The following is a 27151-nucleotide window of genomic DNA, read 5'->3' on the forward strand; positions in this document are numbered from 1 at the left end:
CACAGTCATGCCACAGCCGCCCGCCGCGGAGTGTCCGTCCGCCGAGGCAGACTCTCTGGCTGGCTGACCTGGAGCACCAGGACCGCGGAGGACAGAGAGTCTGCTGCGGCCGGATGACGGACGTCCGCGGCACAACACGTCAGTTAAACAGACTGTCGCTTCTTTTCTTTTCTTTTTTTCTATCGTTTTTGGTCAGTGTTCTCTGATGTTTTGATCCCAGTCTCGGATGAGAGCAGAGCGGAGCAGAGCTTTGTTTTGGTACGTGATATGAGACGCTCCCGGCGCGATGACGTGGCGTCACGTAACGTTCAGTGTCATCACGTAAATTAGCGGGTTGACGCGGGTCTGGCGTTCCCACTGCAAGCCGTTCGGAGCCGAGCCGATTAAAGGCGATTTTAACCCGCGTCGCTTGCCGAGTCGTTTGACCCGCGTCGACGCGGGTCAACGCGGCTCGGTGCGCCTTTCCCACTGCCACCAAAAGCCGATTGTTAGCGGGTTTAAACGGGTTTTTTGGCCAGTGGGAAAGGGGTATTAGTTAGCATGGAGTGACATACACACTCCATCATGTATGAATAAGAAAGAAATAAGCAAAAGTGATCATCCGTAAGAGAAATGTTTCATCACAGCTCCACGTTACACTTGTTCCAGGCTCTGCCCGTCGTTTTTCTCTAGAAATAGAAACTTTTTCCAACTTTTTTTTTTATCTCTGTGTAGCGATCGCACTCGTCTTCTCCTTCTATTTCACTTCTTGCTCTGATCTACAGTCTCATTCGTTCTACACATCCCAGAAACCCCAAAATTACTCACAGTGTGGGCGACAGCGTCCCCATTTACCAGCCGCAGAAAACTGCGTTTGACGTATACAGTATGTACGTCAATGGCACTCAATGAGTTAAGTGGGAGGTACACAATAAATCTAATTCTAATCAAATTTATTTTGAAAACAAATAGTAGAATGGCAATCTGATTCAGTGATTAATTTGTTACACATTTGGGTTGCTTCCTAATGATTTTTTGATGTTTTAGTACCCAGCTAAACACAACAAGTGTGTATATTCCTTACTATCTACATTATGTATGTGCCTTGTAGGCACTTTACTTGCAGTGTTTTATAAATCTGAATATTTTTTGTCACATCACATCTACCCCGACACTTTAGAGCGCTTCTGTCTCGACGCTGTGTTTGCCTTCGTTCTGACCTGAACACGGCATGTGTTGTTTGGGTTAGAAACATGCACATTTGCAAAGGAAAAAAAGCAAAATCGATAAGCGGAATCATTAAGCAGGCACGCACACAATCCCAAGGAAATGATCACGTGGGAACCAGTTCTGAAGAGGAACCGGTTCTCAATTCCCACCCATAGACTTCAGTCTATGATGTGGACACAAAAGCATTCCTCTACATTGAAGTAGTGAAGTCATCAACACTCATGTATTTCACAGATCCTGAATCCTGGTACACACATAAAGATTCTCTAAATTTCAACCAATTTTTATCTGTGAAAGACCCCACACGTGAAGATAAAAAATCTGTGATTGAACAGTTTTGATCGTATTGTGTGTGGTGTGCTGTGATATTCCAAACACAACAAACCACACACATTAAGATTTTTCAGAGTGGTGACCCTCCGGTCAGAAAACTCAGAAAGAGATCAGTATTGTTGTAGCTACTCTTTCGGGTCTATTTCCGGAATGGACAATGAGAGCAATGTAATTTTTTTAAATGAAAGCGGGACACTTCAGCCTTTACAACGATACCATCTGTGTGTGTCTGTGGCTTCGGAGGCCGAGCAGTAAAGCGGCTGTGAGCGGCGGTCACATGATCATTTAAACATGGCTGCTCTATTGCTGGCTGTTGCTGGCTATGATCGCTACCGTCTTTGCTATCGGCTATCAGGAAATCTCCCGTGTATGCGTGAATGTCTGTGTGAACCTCATGTAATGCCAGGGCTGCACCGTGGCTCTCTGTGGGATTACCGGTGTTGTGTCGAGAAGTGGCTTGCTGCGAGCAGCATGCAGAGCTTGGCACTTCTCAGCACAACACCAGCTTTCCACATGCAAGATGACTTTTGATTTGTAAATATTGAACATGTTTAATATTTATGATTATCAATTCAGCGCCGAACATTTTCTGAGGCGATTGTTGTGAGAATTTTGACTCTTAACACACCACACACTACAAGAGAATCTCATAAAATAATCTTAAAACCTTAGGATAATCGGCCGATTTTTGTCTTTGGTCGGAAGGGGGAAGATCGGGGCAAAATCAGCCCGATTATCTTTATGTGTGTGGTAGGCTTAACTCTACCTCCACTCTCCACTCTAAATGTGGAACTGGCTGAGAAGTGAGTGAGGGCTTTAAATCTGTGCCAGACGACTTGTGTCAGTCCTTGACTGTCGGCAGTGTGGGGGATGGTTTCTTGTAGCTGACGATGGTCGTTAGCAACTCTGAAGGGCAACCTGGAAAAGACTAGCATCCCTCAGCCAAGATCTTATATCCAAATCAGACTAACAGACAGTGGAATTCCCCAGTCCTAGGTTGGCCATGTGCTACACACCTATGGACTGCTATGGCAACTGTAAAGAGTGGGTGTCCCAGCAATAATCCACCCTGTCAAGTCTTTGATGAGTTTTGTAAAGGTGTGTGATGCCTTGTGATCAGTATAATATTTTGTCAGCCTTTATATGGTCAACCATGGTGTGCCAGTAGAAATGTTTCTGAAATTAGGATTTATCAGATTTCCAGAGATACAGGGGATAAATCAGCTATAGTGGATGGAATAACTCCAAAATACCCACTGTTGAACTACTGCAACACACATTTTTACTTACCAAACTATTAGCTCTACTGGAGTTCATGTATACCTGTCTGCATATTTTTGGTCCACAACAAAAGTTAAAACTAAAACTAAATTTGTGTTCTTTTTCCTTCTGTATATTACACACTGTATCACATAGTCATACACATCTATAGATGAAATTGGTGTATGAATTGAAACCTAATTTAAAGTTGTCAAAAGGTACAGGATTGGCACAGGGTCAGAGAGTTTATATTAAGTGGGAAGTACACAATAAAAGCTGTATTCAGTTCACACTGGTGCTCAGCAGAAATGGGTCTGGTTGCTTTCAGGATGTGTGGATTGTACATTCAACAATCCCATATTACCTTATTCATAGCATCTGAAGTGGATTATAAACAAATTCAATTAATTGTGTTCAGAAGATGGTAAAACGTTATCTAATTTATTTATATTTTAAGTAATTCATTTGTTATCTATTTTGGTTGTTTCCTAATGATTTTCTTTCGTTTCAGTACCCAGCTAAACACAAGTGTGTATATTCCTTATTATCTAGGTATAACCTTGTGCATGTTGTAGTAAGCAATGTGACTTCATTACATTTACACACAGTTTTCTAAGTAGAGTTGAACATTTTTAATGGGGTTTCAGTCTATGATGTGGGCACAAAACATTCCTCGACATTGAAGTAGTTAAGTCACCAGCACTCATGTATTTCACAGGTCCTAACTTTAAGGTAGAGTTGTTGAACTGGGATCTGAGAAGTGAGTGAATGGAGTGAGAGCGGAGTGAGTGCCAGATGACCTGTGTCAGTCCTTGAGTGTGGGCAGTGTGGGGGATGGTTTGTCATAGCTGACGATGGTCGTTAGGTATTTTCAGGTTGGGCTTCAGAGTTTCTACCTTCTTTCAGCCAACATGTTATATCCAAATCAGACCGACTGAGACACAGGTATTCCCAGGTCTTAGGTTGGCCATGTGCTACCTACGCACCTATGGCCTTTGGTGATTCAACTTCTGTGGCAACTGTAAAGAGTGGGTGTACCAGCAATATTCCATTTTGTCTAAAGAATTGTCAGTTCTTTCATGAGTTTTGTGAAGGTGTGTAATTACCTGTTATAATATTCGGTGACAGGGCCTTTATATGAGCCACCATTGTCTGCTAGTAGTAATGCTGTCTGAGAACAACAATTAACATGGAATAAGAAATTCGGATTCATCAGATTGTCATGGATACAGGGAATATGTCAGTGTGTGGACGGAATAACCCCCCAAAAAACCCTGTTAAACTACTCATTAAAAGGTATTTAGAAAATCAAGGGAAATAAAGGAACGCATAAATATAAAAACACATGCAAAGCCTTACAAAGCCTTGTAAAGGACAATTAGGACACAGCAAGAACTATATTCCTCAGACACGGTCCACACCACTGTCAACTTTTTTTATTTGTGTTGCAGCAGTTCAACATTGAGCTATTTGGGGTTATTCCATCCACACAATGCCTTATCCCTTGTATCTTTGGCAATCTGATGAATCCTAATTTCTTGTGCCATGTTAAGTAAGATGTTGTTCCCAGACAACATTTCTGGCAGAGAATGGTAGCTCATAAAAATGCTCTGTGACTCTATATTGCATGTACCCATGTTTCAGTCAGTCTGTTTTGAATGTAAGTAAGTGGAGTGAAATGCACACTCCATCATGTATGAATAAGAAAGAAATAAGCAAAAGTGATCATCCTTAAGAGAAATTTTTCATCAAAATTTAACACAAACATTTCTAATAAAGTAGCTCAGATAAATACAGTGGGGCCAGGCCGTTAAGTGCTTTAAAAACAAACATTAAAAGTTTAAAATCAATTCTGTAAGGGACAGGGAGCCAGTGAAGGGAGTTAAGAACAGGAGTAATGTGCTCACGTCTATTAGTGTTAGTTAAAAGACGGGCAGCAGCGTTTTGGACAAGTTGGAGGCGACTGAGCGAAGACTGGGAGACGCCAACATAAAGTGCATTGCAATAGTCCAATCTAGAACTGAAACATTTTGACTGTGTGAATGTGTGTGGCAATAGTTTAACATAGGGATCCTCTCAATGAATTATCCCTTGTATCTCTGACAAACTGATAATCCCCCATTCCCTCTGTATTTTCCCATATCAAATTGTTGTATATCAGTACCTCTTTGATGGTTTACTTGTACATAATATATCATCGTAGGTTGCCATTGAGTTTTCACAGTACACCCCACATAAAAAAACACGACATTACCGTTGCTACTTCATTATAAATGTTTGTATTAAGTTTTGATGAAAGTTTTGAGCTTTTGAGGTTAATCCATCCTCTAGAAGAATTATCTCTTGTATCTCAGACAAACTGATGACCCCCCAGCTCCTCTTTTATTTTCCCATACATGTTTTATTGTTGAGCCATAAATGTCAATAACTGAAATATTCCCTTAAGTATCATGGAAGGTTGCCATTGAGTTTTCACAGTAACTAACCCTAACCCCATGTTTAAAAACAAAACTACAATTACAACTTTACCAGTGCTACTTAAGTTGAAATATGTGTGTTTGCATGTGTTTGTGTGTGTTGTGTGTATTAATAGTTACAAATGTTTGTATTAAATTTAGATTTAAAATGTATCTTAAAACTCAGCAATTTCTCTCCTTTCTGCTTTGCTGGAGTGTGTATGTCACTCCACACCAACCAACAGTGGACCCCTGTCATTCCATATAAACCAAGTGTGGACCTTTTTCTGTAATGTAAAACAGTAAATAAAATACATCCTCATAAATACAGATTCATGATGCAAGTACATTAAAATGACCTAAAACCCTGAGTTTTAATTCAAATATTTTTCCTATAACAACAATGCAGTCAAGGAGTATAAAACTCTTGTAGGGGAAAAAAATAATAGACTGTAGATATGTGTGTTGCAGTAGTACACCCTACATTTAAAAATAATTACAACATTATTGGTGCTACTTTATTAGAAATGTTTGTGTTAAGTTTTGATGAATAATTTATCTTACGGATGATCACTTTTGCTTATTTCTTTCTTATTCATACATGATGGAGTGTGTATTTCACTCCATGCTAACTAAGTGGGCACTTGTATCATTATGCACCAACCAACAGTGGACCCCTGTCATTCTATATAAACCAAGTGTGGACCTTTTTCTAAAACGTAAATCAACAAATAATTCCTATACAGATTTATGACGCAAATACATTAAAATTAATTGAAATCACATGCATTTAAAAAGTAAAAGTCTGACAATAGGTGCCCCCAACAGGGCTTTATCTATATGAGATGTACGTGGCCAAAAAGTAACTTTTTGTGGCTCTGAGCCATCAGGCCATGTCAAACTGTGTTTTCCCATGACAATAATGCAGTTAAGTAGTATAAAACACCAGTACAGTGAAAAATTAATAGACTGTAGAAATGTGTCTGGCAATAGTTTAACATAGGGACTTTGTGAGATTAATCCTCTCAATGAATTATCCCTTGTATCTCTGACAAACTGATGATCTCCCAAACCCTCTGTATTTTCCCCAAAGATAACAAATTGCCGTGCCAATACTTTAATATCAGTTACTCTTTGATGGTTTACTTCTACATATCATCATAGGTTGCCATTGAGTTTTCTGTAATATAAAACAGTAAATAAAATACATCCTTATGAATACAGATTTATGATGCAAGTACATTAAGATTACCCTAAATCCTAAAACCCTCTCTTAAAAAATTAATAGACTGTAGAAATGTGTGTTGCAGTAGTACATCCTACATTTTAAAAATAATTACAACATTATTGGTGCTACTCATTATACATTTTTGTGTTAAGTTTTGATGAAAGTTTTATCTTAAAAACTATCACTTCACACTCACATGATGGAGTGTGTATGTCACTCCATGCTAACTAAGTGGGGTCGTGTGTCATTATGCACCAACCAACAGTGGACGCCTGTCATTCCATATAAACCAAGTGTGGACCTTTTTCTGCAATGTAAGTCAACTAATAATTCCTATACAGATTGAGAACACATGTATATTGTAAAATTGAAACCCTGTGCTTAAAAAAACTGGACAAGCAACAATAGCAAGGTCAATTATTTTTAATGTTTAATCAGAATTCAACAGAAATGATCTAAATTACCATTTTATTTAAAATTTTGTTATGGGTGATCAATTTTTTCAATATTTTAAAATGTCTATTATACCTAATACAGTGTTGAGTTTAAACTTAAGACATCCATGAAAACAGAACCTTTATATTTTGTTACAAAGAATAACAAATTATGTTTCAAGGTACTGGTTTGTTCACTAAGGAGCCTGTTTGATAGCCTCTCTACAGTCTGAAAGGCTGCCGGGGCTGCAAGTCGTTCACACTTTGGAGGAGTGTAAGAAACGACGTGTGTGAATGAGTCGTTAAAAACCCTGCTCCAGCCTGCCGGGGCACTGCTGAATATGGTATTTTACACACACACACACTCAGGTCCCCTCTTGGCTAAAGTTAAAAAAAATTAACCAGAAGGTTTTTCACATGATTTTTAGTTGATTTAAAGCATGTCCAAGAGGGGACCTAAAAAAAGTCCCCTGTTGGCTGCTTGGTCCCCTGTTGGTGAATGTGTAACGACGCCGATGTCCCCTCTTAGATAGGTACAACAGTGCACACACACACACACACACACACACACACACACACACACACACACACACACACACACACACACACTTACAGTACATATACATGCACATACATTATACAGCAAGAATGAAAGTATGCGTAACCCAAACAGGCAAACAAATACACCCGTAAAGCAAAGTAAAACAGCAACACTGGGAGCTTACTGTATATAAATATATAGAGCAGGGTAAACAAAGGACTCACAACCACACACAGCATAACAGCAGGTAGAAAGAAATTCAGACACACACATAATACAGTGTCCGATTGCACAAAGCACACAATCAAGGCATAGCTTTGTACCTTGGCCATTATCTGTCTTTCTGTCCACTAAAACAACACCAACACACAAATTTACAAGGCAAGGAGGTTTTTTTTTTTTTTTTTTTGTCTTGTTTTGTCCAAAGCTCAAACCTCCTGTTAGCTTTAAACTAGTGGACACCACTGTGTCATCAGTCTGAAGCCAAACAAGATGGAGACTAAATTGTGCTGTGAATCAAAGCAATTCCAAAGTTTTCAAGGCTGCCAAATAAATAAAACTGAAGGAATCGACTGAAATGTTTAAACATTGAGAGCCCTGTAGAATAAAGTTTCACCCGAGCGTTGACTGACTCATGCAATTCATGTGTGTGTGTCCGTCTGTAAGTACAGTGTGTGTGTGTGTGTGTGTGTGTGTGTGTGTGTGTGTGTGTGTGTGTGTGTGTGAATGACCGCTGCAGAGAACAGTACCTTATGTTGAGGAGTTTGAGAGCATTGAGCAGCCCGCCTTTCTTCACGTCGTAATCAATCTTCTGATCGGTCCCAAAGCTCGGAGCTCGATTGATCTGCCAGAGAGAAGAGGAGAGAAACACTGAAAGAATATTTGGGTGGGGGTGTGAGGGGCAGTTTCTACCTTATCTCGTTTTTTTTCTTTCTTCCCAGTTCAGCGGAGAGAAATACTACGCAATCACAGGAGAGGATTTGTGGATTTAGGGCATCTTTGGAAAAAAAAAAGTGATCTGTTCCCACAAGGAGAGAGAAAGATGGAAAGTAGTTGTTTTTATTTTATTTTATTTTGAAGGACACTTTGGATTCCGTAGCCTCTACCTGGGCATATATTTAACACCGGTGTGTGTGTGTGTGTGTGTGTGTGTGTGTGTGTGTGTGTGTGTGTGTGTGTGTGTGTGTGTGTGTGTGTGTGTGTGTGTGTGTGTGTGTGTGTGTGTGTGTGTGTGTGTGTGTGTGTGTGTGTGTGTGTGTGTGTGTGTGTGTGTGTGTGTGTGTGTGTGTGTGTGTGCGTGCGCTTGTCTGTGAAGTATCTGTGTATGAATGCATGCAGATTGCATAGGTTAAACCGTCACCAGGTGCCAGATAAGTGACCCTGCGCTTTTCAGCCAACCACGGCAAGCACTCCTTGACTGTAACCTAAATAAGCCCAACGCAGCCTGACAATGTAACACCCATTCATACCGGCAATAATCTCTTTGTGAGCATCAGCAAATTGCTGCCGCTCAGCTCACTGCCATCAGGTACAATCAAGAAGACCTCTCAGACAGACAGAGTCAAATAAGCAAGAACAGAATAAGCCACCTGTGATTTGAGGTACAAATGCTGAAATCACCCGGGGAAAAATTCAAGAACAGCTTACCTTTCAAACCAGAACCCTTTCCAGCACCAGTGAGAGTATTCAGATAAATTCAGATCTCTCTTTTTACACCTGACACAACAAATCACTTTGTGTGTAGTCTTTGTCATGTTCCCTCTCTCCCAAAGACAGGCAGAGATTCTGTGAGACAATAGGACCAGCAAATGTTGAGAAGTGCATTGGGAGAGTGAATGAACTGGCAGCTGTGATTAGAAAGTTTTTTTTTTTTTTTTTTCATATGTGGTGACTTCAAATGACAATGCACCAGATGCCCAACGAGACCTTGATTGTTGACATCAGGTCACCCCTTACAACTGTTTTTTTTATGTGGTAACAATATTATGACTGGCTCTTCCTGACATCATTTGATTTGTAACAGCTTTAATAGTAATAGCTGTATAATGGTGTAGTTGTTGAATGAGTGAAAGTAAGCACATGTGAAAATCCTCTGTGAATTTCATCATCACAGGAAGGGAATCCTGACTTGAAAGGAAAATATTGAATCACTGAATCAGAAATTTCTAAATGAATTGGTTTATGAAGCCTGACAAAAGCCACATATCAGAAAAAAATATCTGTTTTATGGATGAAAACTGCTGCCACAGTAATAGTTCTGGAAGTGGAGCTGGAAATTCATTCTTCCCAGTAACATTAATCTGCAGTCAGAGCGAGTATTTGTGACAGAAACATTATTCGTCTTGTTCCTATCTTCCGTTAGAAAATAAGCAGTTGGATACAGTTGAAGACATCAAAGCAGCACAACAGCCAATCACAAACTGTGATTTCGGGAACGGAGCAACGCTGAGCCAATCAGAGGTTTTAGGGTGCATTATAGATCCACGCTCTATCTGCCAATCAGGAAAGTGGATAAAGGCTGCTGGAAGAGACCAATGAGGAAGCTGATAGGTGTGCAACATCAGGCCATTTTGGAGCCAAGAATCAAGAGTTTTGGCTGAAAATGAGCAACAAACCCCAAAAAGCTCCTTTACAGTACAGAGATGTGCAAAGCATCTCAAAGGGTTGTGGTGGTAACTCTCAGTAACTCCAACCCTCTTTCTCTCCCCGTCTTCAGAAGTAGCCATTACTAATCCTGACACAATGGCGCATACTGCTCTGTGGCAGATTTGGGAACAGTGCTGTATGATGATATTTACATCACAACCAGGCTCAGAGCAACTGAGAGAGCCACATTGTTGACAGCGTTGCCAGCAGCGGGGCAGGTAGCCCAAAAAGAGCAGTTCATTTGGATCATAAACCGGCAGTAAAACAAAATGTCAACAGCCATTTCCAAATTGCTCTACAGCAACACACATAAATGCCAAACACCTGCGATGCATGCGAATTTGACCGTTTAAATTAAAAAATACATGTACCTGTGTGAGGCAGGGCATAGGTGAATAAAAGCACACAAGCTTAAGAAAACCTATCCTGAGCAGTAGCTCTCTGCGTTATCCTGAAATATCTGTGTAACCTTCTCTTGGGCCGTCGTTTCGACTAGTTCAAAAGACAGGTCCGCAAATACCACAAGTAAGCTACTAAATCCACACCAGCACGAAGCGGGGTTTGTGTGGACGTGCCTTTGTGAGTGTGTGCGCACGCACCCACATGTGCGTTTCCCTACACAGCAACCATTTATCAGAGGGACCGGGTTGGTGATGAATGTCTTCCAGCGCAAAGAGGAAAAAAGGAACAGAGACCCTATCCAACTCTTTCACTCAATAGAATGAAGTCTACAATACATCCTTCTGTGCGCTGGGAAGGACAGAGCTCCACTTCGACCTACAGTACCTTACCTAAGAAAAAAAAACTTTACAAAAGGAAAGGAGGGAAAAAGGTCTGTTTTCATTTAGAGCAATCCCCAATATGACAGCCACAATGAAAAGAGTACGGCTTTAGAGCGCCGTAGCCTATAGGTAACAGCCAGACTGGCAGTGATCCTGGTGATGGTTGTCTCGTTACTTGTCTTCATTTCTTAGTTTGATTCCCGGTGTCAAGCTGTCACGGGGGAAGACTGGCATTGCAACACTCGCTGTCTCTCTTTGCTCTACCCCAAGCTTTCGTCTCTCTCTCTCTCTCTCTCCTTCAACTCCCCGCCTGTCGCACTTCTCCTCTCCTGGTTAGTTTCTCTTCCCACTCTGTTTCTTGCTGTCTTTCGCCCCATTTTCTGTCTGGTCACTCATTCCCCCCCTCTGCTTGCTAGCCCTCACTCTCTGGTCATTACCTCTCTTATTCATTTTTCTCCCCCGTGTTTCTGTGTTCTCCTTTTCCTCTCTGGCAAAGGAAGTTGGACCAGTCTGGTCCTAATGAACCCCTGCAGGCTCCCAAAACCCCCACTCTGATTTCCTTAAGTGACTCTGGCAGGGTCTTAAAGGAGCCCCCGGTTGCTCCAAGACGCATTCAATAAAAGCGTCAGATGAAAAGATTAGAAACTCCTTTTTACTCTCGCTTTGATTCAGTTCAGCATCAGCATCACATTAATGTAGACCAAATATGAGTCGGTCAAACAGCAGATTGAGCGTGTAGGAAAAGAACATGTCAGTGAGTAATTTCTCACAGGACAGGTTTATCTTCATCTGATCATCCAATTAAACGTGCACAGATCAGAGGGTGAGCTGTAAACCATTAACATACTGTCTGCAGGAGATGTAGCGCTTTTTTATTTTGTGCACCTGGACGTGTGTGAGTGAGACGCAAAAGTCTCTTGTCATTGTTTATGGAGGCACTTGTGAAGCAAAGTTTGTGGTGGGGAGCTTTCCATTTGGTTTGAATTGTCTTTGAACCGCAGGTCTGTCTACTGATCTTTACTGCAGCTGCTTAACTACAAACAGAAGGGCCAGAAGTTCAAGCAGTGAATTTCTCATGGCTAACTTGATTTGATAAGTTTATTCATTTCCAATTGGAAAATTCTCTGGAGGGTCAGTCTCATAACGTTCTGCCCTCTGGAACAGGTGGGAACTAAGTGTATTGGCCAAAGGATAGTTACTAAGTAAGTAATGGCCATAGAGGAAACGCTATTATTAAAGTAGCCACAGGCCAGGTCCGCTCACCAAGAGAGAATAAACTCAGTCCGGTATACTTCATACTGTGTCATGATAGTGGCTCGAATTCCAACTCCAATTCATTGTTATCATTTCAATTGTGAATGAGCCCGGTAAAAATACCCTCACAGTCGTTACGTGTCTCACTCATTGTTGAAAATGTAGTGGGCATCAAACAGTTTGCGCCTGTGGCCCTCTGCCGTGTAACATCGACCCTAATAACACAGCAACGGCAATGGATCAAGAACAATCAGCTGCTTTCTTTCCACAACAAATTGCTTCCCCCCATCGACATCTATTCTGCGTCTGGAATACTCGTCAAACAAGTGCAGCGGCTGCTCGTGATTAATCGGTTCAGAAAAAAACGACCCCCTCTTATTATTCCTGGCAGAGTGTAAACAACCACTGCTTTGACAAGCCCCCCATTCTGCCCCAGCACACTCGAGGGTATCGGCACAGTTCATCCGCTGTCAGAATGGAGTGTTTGTTGCCGCACAATGGTGAAATGAGAAAGGGAGAGCAGAGAGGGAGAGAGAGAGAGGGGAGAGCATGAGTAGCGGTGCGTCAGAAAGACAGACAGCTGGCCGCCCCGTTAAGTCGTTCTCTTGTTTCAGCCGTCTTATCAATCACTGTTTTGTTCTTTTTGTGGCGTTTTTAGTGGTCCAGTCGGACACCGGGAAACTCTAGCTGAGCATGCTGAGCCGCTGGTAAAGGTCCTGGGAGTAAGTGGGCCAAAGCCTCGCTCAGCCACCAGTCAGCCTGACCCGCCTGACTGACTGACCGGCATGGTGCAGGGAGTGTTGTTGTTTTTTTCCTTCTTCTCTTGAAGACATACAGAGATACAATCAGACACAGCCACAAAAGGCAAAAGGTGCCCTTAAGGTACACAATAAAAGTAGGAGTGGACAAAGTATTGTAGCTGCACAACATAGTGCTGTAGCTGCACACACACTTAACTCTCACTTCAGTACTTATAAACATTCAATTATATATAAACAAAACACACATTAGGTCTGAAACTGCCGGTAATCAATATGCAGGCATATACATCTTTGTCAGTCTCTTACAAACTCAACCACACATTACAGTTCCATATGTCACTCATGAACATGCAATATATATCTTCCCTCTCAATCACATGCGCACACACAAACACAGACACACACACACAGTCACTGGCACTGCCATACATCCCTGATGATAAATGACTAAATGTTGGGGTGTGTTTTCAACTGCCCCACATACGAGGCCCGTGCGCTCCTAATTTGATACTTATTCCATGAAATAGTCATGTTGGGGGAAAATGGATGTGGATAGAGATAGACAGTCCCATACATCATTCTAATTATTCTTTAATAAACCTCTTACAAAAAAAGAGCGGCTTGTGGGTAACTACTGCCACCTAGGGTTTGCAAGGGGAAAGACGTCCCCTCAGAACTCAGGACGATATCCATGGACATTTAAATAAGAATGAATCCCACTAAGTACCAAAGATTAATCAAAGGCAAAAGGAGAATGGAAGGTGGAAGGGGGCAAGAGAGACTCTGAAAGATAATTGAGTATATCAAACTGTATGTATTCTGCTCTATCATTTTTCACCCTAGAAAATTCAATCATGAGGGGATGAAAATTATTTGGAGAGCACAGGTAGCAAGTAAATTCCTCCTTAATCACCCAAAATACACAATAACGTTCGACTCGGCTGTTGTAGGGGTTAGAAAACATTTCTCAAATTTCCTGAGGAAACATCTGAAAGGCAGGATAACCTCTAAATCCCTCTTTCAAAAACTCCTTGGGAAAACAGCTATGCTTCAAATGGCTACTCTTCAGACTTTTATGAAAAGCTATAAGGACATAACATTTTCATTTCATTCTACACAGATCAGATAGAATTTCAATTGAGAAGTTACATAAGTGTGAGCCAGTATTTATTCCGCACAGGAAATTAACATGACTTTCAGAATTTGTGTTTCTCTCGCATTATGTTTGTTTGTGTTGAGGATATCGGAGAATAAAAAAAATATCCATGTTTTGCTTTTGTTTTTTTTTCCCTCTATGTGCATTTGTGTGCATTGTGGCATCTGTTTGCTCTTGCCAGTGCAGATTACTGCATACAAACACACCCCCAACACAAACACTCACACACACACTCCAAAGAAAAGGAAGTCTGGATTATGTTGGCTCTGAGGGATGGACAGGCAAACCAAACTCATCTTGAAACAATTGGGGACAGAGCACTGAAAGAGAGGAAAGTTGCAGGAAGGGGTGAAAGGAGGGAGTGGAGGGTGGGGGTGGGGGGGCGCAGTATCTCCAGCCCTTGGGGGGAGGGGAGGGGGGGGGGGGGGCAGTCCAGCTGCAGCCTGTTGTTCTGTTGTCGGATTGCCCATTCACACACGCACAAACACACCGAGACACAAACAGACCCGTGCCACGGTTGACCTAACCATGCCCGCCTCATTAGCTGCCAATCACGCCGCACAACTCGTCCTGAAGGGGGGAGGAAGGAAGACGGAGAGAGATGGATGAGGACTTAAGTTGTAGCCACCAGTAATCAAGTTGCCCTAGGCTCCAGTGTGGGGAGCATTGACTCTCAACAATGACACGACTAGCACCATGAAAGTGAAAGCAAAATTCTTATTTCTCTTTATTTCTGCTGCTTCCTGAATTATTGTGTTTGTGTGTTTTTTATGCAGTCTTCCTCTATTCTGCCTCTCTGGCTGCATAAAGAGATGCGGCTGTGGGCTGGAGTTTGATGGTAGACAGATCAGAATGGCCAACCGCGCACACACCACAGCGGACTGTTCCCAGAGGGACTAAGACCACAAATTCACACGAAGCGCAGAAACAGCATCAGTTGTAATGCAGTAGCTCTCGTAGTGCATATGGGTTTTAATAGTGCAGGCAAACACACATATAGTACCAAACACCATACACGCAAACACAATGACGCAATGACACAGTGCAAAGCAAATTCAGATTCAGACACACTAACTCACACTCATTTACACACACGCGCGCGCGCTCTCTCACACACTGACTGTGGTCCTAACAGCGGGCCAACCAGCCTTTGAGCTGCCTGGTGCCCGGCTCTAGAGAGAGCTTTGCACGGACCAGGCAGGTTTCTAATTATTCGTGCTCACTACAAACACTTGTTTCTTCTTAGTTAGAGTTGACCAGCTGGAGCTTTGTTTTCTGCTGCGTGTGGGGGGAACAACTGAAAAAAAAAAAAGGAGAAGAAGAGAGCCAGAGACTATAATGAGACTGGGCTTCAATCCACCGATTCCTTGTGTTGGGGTACGAGGACACCGATCAGGACCTCATGAGGTCTTTTTTGGGTTGTGCTTTAGTTAGAATGGGCGGAGCATTTAAAGTAGAAATGTATATATGTACAGTATATAACATGTACTGTAAATATATTCCGCTTGTCCTTGACCATCACTCACCAAACATTTAGTAATATTTTTTCAATTTTCCCCTCACTCTATTTGACATTATTTGTCATGCTGGCTTACAGCACATGGGCCCTGGATAATCTTGAGCGAGGAAGGACGGGGGTGTGGGGGGGACAGGGGTGATATTGTGGTACCATTGCTATATTTTGCCATTGAGTAAATACGTGCTCTGTGAATTACACTGGATTCGGAGGGGCCTGCTCTTCTCTTTGACCCATGCACCCCTAATTTTTAAAACAGCACCATGTGTTAGCTTCAGCTTGTGTTATGAAGCAGTTCCTGAATTAAATATATGTGCTGTTATGTAGCTGCTATGTTTTTCTTTGCATTTTTGTTTTGCTTCTATTCCGCTTTCAAAAGATGAAGAAAACATTCAATGAAGCCCTCAAAGCAAAAAGCCTTGAAACTGACAATACAAACCACAGCCTAAGCAGAAGTGTGTGAACGAGTGTGTGCCTGTTCGTTCGTGTGTGTGTGTGTGTGTGGAGTGAAGATCACGGCTCAATGAAACGCCTCTCCTATACGAGACACAGATGCTGTCTGGGCTGGTTTAATGAAAGTGAACGTCTCCGGTTACGCCATTTGAGCATGTGTGTGTGTGTGTGTGTGTGTGGCTGTGTCTATGTGTGCACCAGTGTCGTGCTGATGTTTTGAATGTCAATAGGAGGTAAAACTTGTGTTGAAAACCCTGCTGAATTAAGATAAGGATCGCACAAAAGCCTGTCTCTCTCATTCTACCTTCTCTTCTCCTTTTTTCTATAGTTACTCTGAGCACAATGAGCCTGTTTGATGCCTGGCCTTGGTTTGAGAAGCATCACTTTTGCCGTCTGTTGTCACTCCTGCGACAAGCTATTTAACAGGTGCTTGCTGTTCAGTGGGCTGTTCTCCTTGAGTATCTGCATTGGTTATCTGTGTTTTTTGCAATAATTTCTCTTTGTGCTCTGTTGCTCACAAAGAGTCAGTGTTTTGCATCTCCAACACTTCCATGTTTTCTTGCAACGGGGAGACAGAGATAAACATGTCTAATCATACTAGTTTGAATTTTTAATACCTTGTCCAGAGAGGAAAATAAATAAAAGAAATACTGGCTGTTTTCAGGATGTGTAATTGGGGGATGTGAGAGGCAATCATGTTCTTTTTCCCCTCCCCTGCCTACTTCACACACGGACAAAAATACAAAAACAAAGGGCAGGACTAATGTCATTCGACAGTTTCTTATATATGATACCATCAAACTTTCAGGTACCCGACTGGCTTTGAGTTTACACAGGTTGAACTTCCATTTCCTGGCAGCGAGTTTGCATGTCCAACAACCAACTTTGACGTTTTAAAGAGTAAGAGATGAAGACGTTGTCAGAACAGCAGTCTGGGTAAAGCCCCAACGAGGCGTGGCACACATAATTCACAGTGACAGAAGTCCACAAATTCAAAACAAACCTGTAAGACCGAGACTGTGTCTCAATTCCTGACACAATTGTTACTGTTTTGGGACTCAAGGGAGGGAGTGACAGAAATGAAAAATAAAAATGGTGAAATGGGGTGAAATAGATTCAATTTGCCCCCAAAATGTTGCAAAGTGATCTGCTGAAAAATTTAATTTGGACCTGAGGGGTTGCCATAGGGTACAGTTTGTGGCAACCAGCCGATGGGCCCGGCTGCGCGTTGCGTCCCGGCTGAATAGGAATGAGCATCGACACGCTAAAAAGTGGTAATAAAGTTATTTTCAGGCTTGACAGCGTACGCAGTGAGGATTTCAGAAGGGGTCTCTGCGCTTGCAACTATCCCCTGACTAATCAGTTGAATTTTGGAAATAAATGATTGTTGGTGTAAATGTTGCGTGAAAGAGAATCACGGTGGTGTGTGTGTGTGTGTGTGCGTTGTGTGTGTGCGTGGGATGTTAATTGATGAGAGTTATAGAGAGCTGCTAGTAGCACAGGGGGGATCATTACTACTGGAGTGGAACAACTGCATTCACGGCTGTTTGCCATGTCTCATACACACTGATACACACACACACACACAGAGTGCACATGTAATGTCACAGTGCACCAGCAGTCAGAAGGAACGCCACTTTTGCTCTCTCTTGTACATCCTTTTGTCACATAGTTCAACTGTTCAACTACACAAGAAGAGTCAGGTAGGGTAATTATATCACACTAATTCCATGATGAGTCCTCAAAAAAAAAAAAAAAACGACTATCAAATGTCACTCTTTTTTTCTTTTTTTTCTCCAAAATCAGAGGTTTTTGGAAATCGCAAGATTTATTTTGGGTTGGCATGATGGGGAAAAACAAACAATTATCCCAGAGGCATTTCCCATCCTTGAGTCAATTTGTGGGAAAGTGGGGGTAGAGGCACACAGCCACTTTGGGTTAAAGGATTTAGGTCACACTTTAACTGACTGGCTGACATCAGAACGGCGAGAGCGAAATCCTGGAGTGGACTCTGGATCCGAGTCCTACTCCAGAATGACTGACACCTGAGAGACTGAAGAAGAGAGAATAAGGGGAGGGTGTCTTACCAGTCAACCTGCCGCCTGACCTATATTTTTGTTTCCTGCATCTGTGTGTGTGTGGAGGAGGGGTATTCATCTTGTTTTATATGCTGCTGTGTGTGTACGCATGGATTTCTTTATGTATGCGTGGGCATGTGCGAGTGCACACATGCATGTAATTTTCTGAGCATGTTTGTGGTTGTGTACGTTCCTGTCATTTAGCATGGGAATGTGTGTCTCCTTGTGTCTGGAGGCGCACAACTGCGTACTTAAGACTGCATTGGTGTTTGTGCGTGTTTCTGTGCACCAGGGACAAGAGTGTGTAAGCACAATCAGTGTGTGTTTATGCTTTCTGTCCGTGTGGCGACGTCTCTCTCTCTCTCTCTCTCTCTCTCTCTCTCTCTCTCTCTCTCTCTCTCTATTGCACTGATGCCACATTATTTCAGTTTAGGAGCCACTGTCACTTTAGGAGCAGCAGAGACAGGTGAGACTCCGCAGACCGCAGCCCGCCCGTTTCTGACTGACAAGCACACACACGCTCACTCAGTTTGTTTTAAATTTTAAAATACTATTAAGATTTACACTGAGATGCTACATTAGAAATTTAATTAAATTAATAAGAAAGTTTTAAATTCAAGATTCATTAATAAAACTTTAAATGCTACTGTGAATACACTTCTTTTGTATATTAAAAAAATAAAATAAATTTAATGTCCATTTTTTTCCAAGCAACAACAGGTAGAAATTTCTAAAAAAAAAAAAAAAAAAAAAAAAGAGAAGCTTAATTATGCTGTTTCACACTCATAAGCACACACACACACACACACACACTGAGCTGTACCTCCAGTAGCCAGGGTTTCAGTTTGCGGTCCAGGATGATGTCAAAGCCCAAGACCTCAAAGCAGACGCTGTCGCTCCCTGGTGGCTGGCCGGGGCGACACATGCGGTAGGCGTGCAGCACGTGGGGTTCAGCTACTATCAAGGTCTTCACCACCAGCTCCTGGCAGGACACACACACCAACATAAAGACATAATGAAGAAAACACAAGTTTTCTGTTAGATTCTTTTTTTGAAAAAGCCACAGTCTGCACTTTCTACAGGAGCTGATTAAAGGTCCTCTAAAACTGTAAATGGTACGATTAAGAGTTCTGCTTTAATTTCTGTTGCACTTGCAGACAAAACACCTGCACCTTAAGATTCAGGATAAAACTGAATGACGCAATCATTGTGACACTCACAACCCTGTGATGTACAGACATGCTCCACGGACGTAAGGCTACAATCCTTAATTGTATTTAATTAATCCTTAATTCCCCCGTGTCTCAATACACCCTGTCAGTTTAAAATCCGAGTAGAAGCACAAAGTATTACAGGCACACGGCCTTTTGAATATTCCACCCCCACACACTCTTTCACCAGTGTTGGTGGTAGTCCATCTGTGCAGCTCCCAATCTGTGTGTGCATGTGTGTGTTTGCGCGTATGTTTGCTGGCTGCTACCTGCCCACCTACTCCCACTGTGTATGTGGGGTAAACATGCTCCATCCTGACAGACAAACACACACACGGCACAAAGCTTCATGCCCCACACCGTTCTGCTGGCCCGCAGTTTGCCCAGTCCAGTTTGACTGCTGGGTACGGGGAGAGGGCTACGGTGGCCTGGCCCTGGCCTGATAAGCTGCACCCCCCCCTCCCCTTTTCTATCTGTCTGTCGCTTACACACCTCCATCCATCTATCCATCCACCCGTCTGACCCACAGGCTGCCCAGCACAAACACCTGCTCCCACTACTGCCGTTTATGCCTGAAGTCCCTGCCCTGGCTGCTGTGTGTGTGTGTGTGTGTGTGTGTGTGTGTGTGTGTGTGTGTGTGTGTGTGTGTGTGTGTGTGTGTGTGTGTGTGTGTGTGTGTGTGTGTGTGTGTGTGTGTGTGTGTGTGTGTGTGTGTGTGTGTGTCTTTGTCCCTCTTCCATCACCTGCCTCCTTATCCCAAGCCCCCAGCACTGGCTACTGCCTAGCGCTGTGCATGTGTGTGAATGTGTGTGCCTGTGTTTTTTTAAACTTTGAGCTAATATTTGCCAATTAAACTTTTAAAAAATCGTTTTCCTTTTTTTCTATCACATCCAAATACATTTGTAAATTATTTTAGCCATCCTGGGTACATCTAGAATTAAATAGTTTTAAATATTTTTATAGATTAATTTCTCTTTCTATAGAACTTGAGAAACCAGGATACTTCTGTGATTAGTGTGGACTTTTCCTATGTTTTTTTTTTTTGGTTCAGATGACAGCATGTTAACACTGCAAAATTGCATATTTATAATCAAATAAGAAAATATTAAGAATATAGCATGTAACACGTCTCTGTTTACAATTCAATCAAGTAAATCATATGCACAATAACATCTCTGAGATCTCTGAACCTCTGCATTTAAATGCCCATCAATTACTACTGTTTAATTTTAATGTGTTTATTAAATGCAGAATTTATTCAGTTTTTTTTTCAAAGAAAACATATTAAAAATTTGGAAATTGGCAAGCCCCCAAAAATCAAAAATAAAATTGGTGCAGAATGAGCGTGTTCGCGTGTAGTTATTATCAAATATAAAATCTATAACTACCCTATTTGTAGTCAGATGGTGTTCTCAAAATTACACCCACATACGTATAAAGCTGCAGCTTTGCTGGTCAAAGCTTGGACACTTTGCCCCGTACAGCACATCAATAATACCTCAATATAAAAGAGAAGCCACTGCTTGGCATGAAAAAACAAACAAACATATACAAGATATTCGCGCCCCCCACAGACAGTCTTTTGGCAAACAAGCTCTTTTGTCTCTTTGACCTTGACTGTTGGCGAAAGAGTCAGGGCAGCCTGCTAGGCCTGTACAGGAATAAAATGTAAGAGGAGAGATGAATAGAAAAGGAAAGGAGAGAGTGAGTAGAGAGCATATATGTGGAGTTGAAACAAAGCACAGTACGGACAGACAACACAAAGACCAAAGTGGAGTAAGTTCTGAAGAAAAGAAGAGAGAAACCAAGAGAATAGGACGACGGTCTGGCTGAGTCAAAGGGTCACACTCTGGTGCGCCACTGACAACACAGATGAAAGAGCACGAAACAGAAGTGAAGAAAAGAAAGTGGAACAGATAAAAGGAAGCTTTAGTGCCTTCGGAGCACACAGAGAAGTTACACAGACACCAAAGACGACGAGAATAAATAAGAAACGTTACCACAACAAGAGCTTTGCCAAAGCACTGGTCATAATTCACATACTACGGTCTAATATGCCTCTTGCTCCAACATGAATACAAAGAAAGGTAAAAGTTGATGAAGAGAAGAAATAGAAAATAAAAAAATGGCTCATGGAAAGAATAATAAACCAGTGGGATTTGATTTTGAGGTTGAGTGCTGGCAGACGGTCACACAGAAAACAAGCACTGAGAGACCTTACAGGCCAAATGTCTTTGAACAGAGAGTCAGTCAAGGTCAACAAGAATAACAAAAAGCAAAGAGCACCAAATAACAGAAACAGAACAATATAGATAGAAAAGCAGCTTCTAACTAAAGTAGTTGTACCACAAAGACCCCCTCCAAACAGACACTGATGAAAGAAAATGGACAAAGTAAAGGTGTTTGGATGAGCTGAGTAAGACCAGAGAGAGAGAGCTCACCCTGTAGGAATTGTGTTTTTACTGAGCTTTTCCTGGAGTTAAACAAAGCTCTGAAGCTCTGAAGCTCACTGAATTACTGTCATAACAAATCATATCAACCCTTTGCTGGTCCACTTGTGTATTGTGTTCTACATGTGTTGGTTTGGGTAGGAACAGCATGTGTATATATGAGCGTGCTCTTACAGATTACACTTACGGATGTACGCATGTGTTGTTTGCACTTGGTGGTGGTGTGTGTTTTGTTATCATGCCGCACATCCTTCCTTTTGTTAAGGGACACATCCACCACAATGAAAATAACTGTGTGTCTGTGGTTGTGTGTGTGTTTGTTTGGGTAGACTACCCACGTACAGACACATCTCCCCAGAACTTGGCCACGTCGTAGTCATTGGTGCGGAGGAACTCGGTGAACCAGCTGATGGACCTCTTGCTGCCTTTGTCCACCGTCTCGTCTCGCTCAAAGTTCTCGTTGTGTTTGTTGACTGAGTAGTTGGTCAGATGCATGTAGAGTTGGCTCTGCGGAGACAAAAGAGAGTTAGGAGGACCTTTCGACATTGGACATTTATGCTGAAATCAATTCAGTTTTTATTTGAAACTACTTCATGGGATATCTCTGGCATAATAGCAACACTGATTTTAGATGCAGAGTGTGTGCTACAATGTGTCACTGAGTGGGTGACTATAACCAGCCTGTTGTATCGCTCTATTTAAACATAACACCCCACCGTTGAAGACAATACATCCTTGTCCTTAGCCTACAAGGTAATAACGCCGTGACTGCAGGCCACTCCAGCCCCCGATTGGCTGTCTAGAAGCCTCTCTCTGTGGGATTGAACATCCATCTCCATGGCATGACTCACTCCATCATGTGTCACTGACTAGGGTAGGACAATACACACTTGTGCCACGGGAGGAGTGCGCCGCCGCGTCTATGTGTGTGTGTGTGTGTGTGTGTGTGTGTGTGTGTGTGTGTGTGTGTGTGTGTGTGTGTGTGTGTGTGTGTGTGTGTGTGTGTTCACATTTTAGATAAGCGTCATGCTTGATAGGAAGCTGCGTGTGTGTGCGCATCCCATCATGAACAACAGACTGTGCTTCAGCAGGTGCAGAACCTCAAGGCAAATATGAGCGGCTTGATATTACAAGAGACATCTGGCATGTGGACATTTACGCTTAGCTGTGTGCATACAGTATGGCTGCACATTCTGTGTGTGTGTGTGTGTGTGTGTGTGTGTGTGTGTGTGTGTGTGTGTGTGTGTGTGTGTGTGTGTGTGTGTGTGTGTGAGTGAGAGAGAGAGAAAACAATATCAGCCTTTAAGCTGTCTGCATTTGGGCACTGTTGACTGTGTATATGAGTTTGTGCTCTGTGTTTCCCAACCTCTGTCCTCCTGTGTGTTTGTGTGTCTAATTTGATTATGTTGAGTTGCGTAGCACTGCATGGCAGATATATTGTGCTGTGACTCTACCTCTGCTGCCTTTCCGTAGTGCATTTCTTACTCACATTATTGGACAAACACTTGATACTGTCTCTACTTTCTATAAATCCATGAAGAGTTGTGGGCACATTTTCTACAACCGATTTACAACAACACAACCATGTGCGTGTTAAAAAGTCTATGTATTCATAACGGTGTTTTGAAAAATGCCACACAAATAACAGCCATTACTGATATTTATTATTAGCAGTGTTATATTTTGGAGTCTCACCAGGTTGGCCTCGCTGGGTGCGTGGTACTTCTCCGTGCCCATGCGAACCAGGCCGTCGTTGTAGAGGAAAATGCGAAGTGGGTCGCAGGAAGTGACAAGGATGTAGATGCGCAGGTCAAACTTGTAGCCCTCCATCAGGAAGGGCTTGTCCAGATACTCCTGAACGATAAAGTGCTCCTGGGCCGGCAACTTCTCACAGTTACGGATAAGCGAGATCCTGGATAGACAGAAACTTTATTAATCCTCGGGGGGGAAATTGGGATGTCGTCAGCAGCATAATAAAATATGGCATAGTAAAGACAAAAAAGATAATTAAAAAAATGATAGATGGCAGCATAGCAGGGATCATGAACATGACTGATGACATTGGCACTGTCTTATATATGTGCTGAAGCGAAAAAAAAAAAAATTGAGCCAAACAGTATACAGATTTTATGGGATTCAACACAATATTTCATTTCAAAGTCGTCTGGGCAAGTTCAACAAAAGACAGATTTCTGAGATGCCACGTCTCCCTGTTCTGTTGATACTGTCAATCTTCGCATCCAAGATTAACCTTGCCCTGCTGCTGTTTCAAAATAATTGATATTAAACCTAGTAAACTAGAGATGTAACAGATGCAGTGAGAGTGAGAGGATACGTACTTATTACTTAATGTGCATGGAATGATTTTTAACATTTCAATGTAAGATATTTAGCGCTTGAGAGTGAAAGGGTCTGAGGCATCGGTGCCCTGTTGGTATTCGTGTGACCTTCTGCTGCTACAGAACCTTCACTGAAAACATATGTAAATGAGCACACTCAGCATGCCTCAGGTCTAGTTTGAGCGGGACAAGCTGTTTGGCTCTGTGGGACATCGAACGTTCCAAATATTTTTGTTACCCAGTTCATTACCTGGCCTTCTCAGTTAAAAACAGCTGAAAAAAAAATACAGGTACAACACAAATGCTGGTTTGTCTGAGCAGCTGGAGAACATTGTGAATTTCCGAAGCAAAACTCCACTTTGTCTGAACGACACAGTGCATCAAATGCTGTGGCAGGGACTTTTAGCTGTGTGTAGGTTAATAAGAGCAGACACTGTGCTCCGCTACAACCTCCACTCTAATTCATTTGCTTTGGTCTCATGTCACTGGCTCTCATGGCTTACAGTGTGCAGACCATAGCGAGCTGGACTCACAAACGAGTTGTGTTCATTTGTATATTCATATGGCTGTGCAGATGAGGGTGAGGGGTGAATGTTTCCCAAAACTTGGAGGCATGTGTGCAGGGAGGGTGAGGGGTCTGTTTTAAAAACAATCTCCCACTATGTACAAGTAACGTGACTGACCTTTATCACCATCACTCATAGTTAAGGCAGACTTGGGCTAAATTGGTTACATGCACTGCCTGGAAGGCCCCATTATACACATGCAAGTAGGCTCACCACACACACACAAACACAACATTTGGCTAAGATGTAAAGACCTGATTGTTCGTACAGTTTGAGGGATTTGAGATACAGGGGTACCGAGCCACTGGAGGGCAAACATTGTTTGGCTCTGTGGCTTCTGTAATCACAGCCAGAACATACAGTATCCTGGGAGCAGTGACGTCTGTGTTGTTGTAATTTAACCAAAGAACTCACCTGCTCTGTAAACTCTATAGCCAAAAAAAAAAATGGAACACTGTTAATGAGCTTCTAAGGAGTTTTTATTTATCAAAAACTAGAGAGGTGTGAATCCAGACTGGGATGGGAGTATTGCCACTCAGGTTATGATGAAATAAAATCATAGTCCAGCAGTCCTCCTTTCAGAGGTTCAATCAAACCTCCTAAGCTTGCAGGTCTCCCTCACTGTAATGTTGTTGTTACTTGGGGTTTATCAATCACCACTTGGTCCCACCAGCTAAAAGACCGCTGTATTATAGACGAGCGCTCCGCTGGCCTGCTTATCGCCGCTCCCGAACAGAAAAGAACAAGGAGAATTTGACGGGAGCCTGGCCGACGATGTGAGGGGCCCACCTAACTGGCAGACAGCAAGCTGAATGATGAGGACAGGGTTAACAGTGTTAGTTAGTCGAGGAGGAGTAGCTGAGGAGAAGACGACATGATTGATGAGCTGGGGTGTCAGATAATCACGGCCCACTCTCCCCTGCCTATTTAATTTGGCACCGGAGGGGATCTCGCCTTTTTAAGCCCCACACGCACTTTTATTTTGTTTCCCTTATAACAAGCTGTGCTTCAGACACAAACAATAACTTCATTTAGTTGGCCGACGGAAAAATAAATTACAGGGGGTAGATATAACTTAATTTCCTGCCGCGTCACACCATGCAAAAAAATAGAGAAAAATCTAATCTTGTGAGCCGCCTGCCGTTGAGTGGTCGAGCTAAACTCATCATCTTTCATATTCTTAATGTATTGCAATAATTCAGCCTTTGCTGCCTTTTATTCTTTAATAAATAAGGGCTTAGTGCAGCATGGAGTTATAAGTAATGCTCACATTATACCAGAAAGGACAAATTCAAAGAGAATGAGAGGGAGAGGTGAAGCACAATGAGCCATTTGTACTTCAATATCCCCACCTATTGGTGCCAGTGATGAATGCACTCCACAGTATTTTTTCATACATGCACATCAGGGGATCCTATTTTCAAAGAATAAGAAGTCAAAAAGAATACTTAATAAATGTTTTGCAATCTGAGCCGTTTCAGCCTATTCAGATGAGCTCCAGAGAGCAACGTGCAATGTGCAAGGGAAAAAATAAATAAAAATTCAGAGGACCCTGTTTTTTTGCCTGTCTTTTAGTTTACATGTTTATCTCATGAAACAGAATTATTTGTAAAACCAACTGCACTTGAATTGTTGAACTTGAAACCACTGGGCATTTTCATTTTATTTTAGTCCTATCTCTGTTGTCTTGACCTCCACGTGGGTCAAATTGGAGCTGATTAAAATTCTGTTTGGAGTGTCATAGTTGGTGTCATGTGTTGGTTTGGTTCATAAATAAAACATAAGAGTCGGTTACAGGGGTTATTTTCGATGCAATTCAGGATGCTTGTGTTGCTGATTGCTTCTCAAATATTAACTGAACTGTTGCATCTATTCATTATTTGACTCACTTTACCAGGTCAGAGCTTTCCAAGTGTCTCTCTCCCCTGGGAGCTCACTGATTTCCACCAGCTCCCTCTGGGAAGGAGATTTAAACCTCCAAAGGTGTTATGGCTCTAGCCTGAGATCTCCACCCTGTCAGTGGCACCTGGAGCACCTCCAGAAGCCAGGGAGTTTTTTTTTTTTACTAGATAACCCCCCTCCCAAAAAAAAATGGCTTTTCTCAAGGCAAAGGCGTTTTAAATTCAATACCAATCCCACACTCACCCTGGCTTATGATGTTCAGTTGTGTTGACATTGTGTCAGAAAGAGGTCCACTCTCTGAAGAATTTAGTTTTCTAATGTTTGTTTCACCAACATTATGGGGGTGGCAATATAGCACTGTTCACTAGAGGACTGTGAAATTGATTTGTGTGATTTTAGAATATACACGAGTATCTGATGAGCTGGTGATTGTGAGAGTAAAAAAAGGCCACGTCACCATTCGCCAATGCACGCAATGAAGGATATGGTGCTGATTTTCTAACAACTTCACGATTTCAACTGTCAGAATAGTGAAATGGTCGCAATAGAAATGCGCCATCACAAACAGAGATGGGC

The 27151-nt window shown here is 42.3% G+C and overlaps 1 protein-coding gene across 1 annotated transcript in view; it reads right to left on the reverse strand.

Moving 5' to 3' along the window:
• The window catches only part of ttll7 (tubulin tyrosine ligase-like family, member 7), a 79467-nt gene that overhangs the window by 39135 nt on the left and 13181 nt on the right, over positions 1–27151 (reverse strand). Inside the window, exons 7-10 of the mRNA XM_083970750.1 lie at positions 23464–23680; positions 22111–22275; positions 18931–19089; positions 8211–8305 (exon numbers count right to left, since the gene is read on the reverse strand). Of these exons, the coding sequence (XP_083826876.1) occupies positions 8211–8305; positions 18931–19089; positions 22111–22275; positions 23464–23680 (636 nt within the window). The remainder of the gene's footprint in view (positions 1–8210; positions 8306–18930; positions 19090–22110; positions 22276–23463; positions 23681–27151) is intronic.

This window comes from Trachurus trachurus (assembly GCF_905171665.1).
Source record: "Trachurus trachurus genome assembly, chromosome: 4".
Lineage (NCBI taxonomy): Eukaryota > Metazoa > Chordata > Actinopteri > Carangiformes > Carangidae > Trachurus > Trachurus trachurus.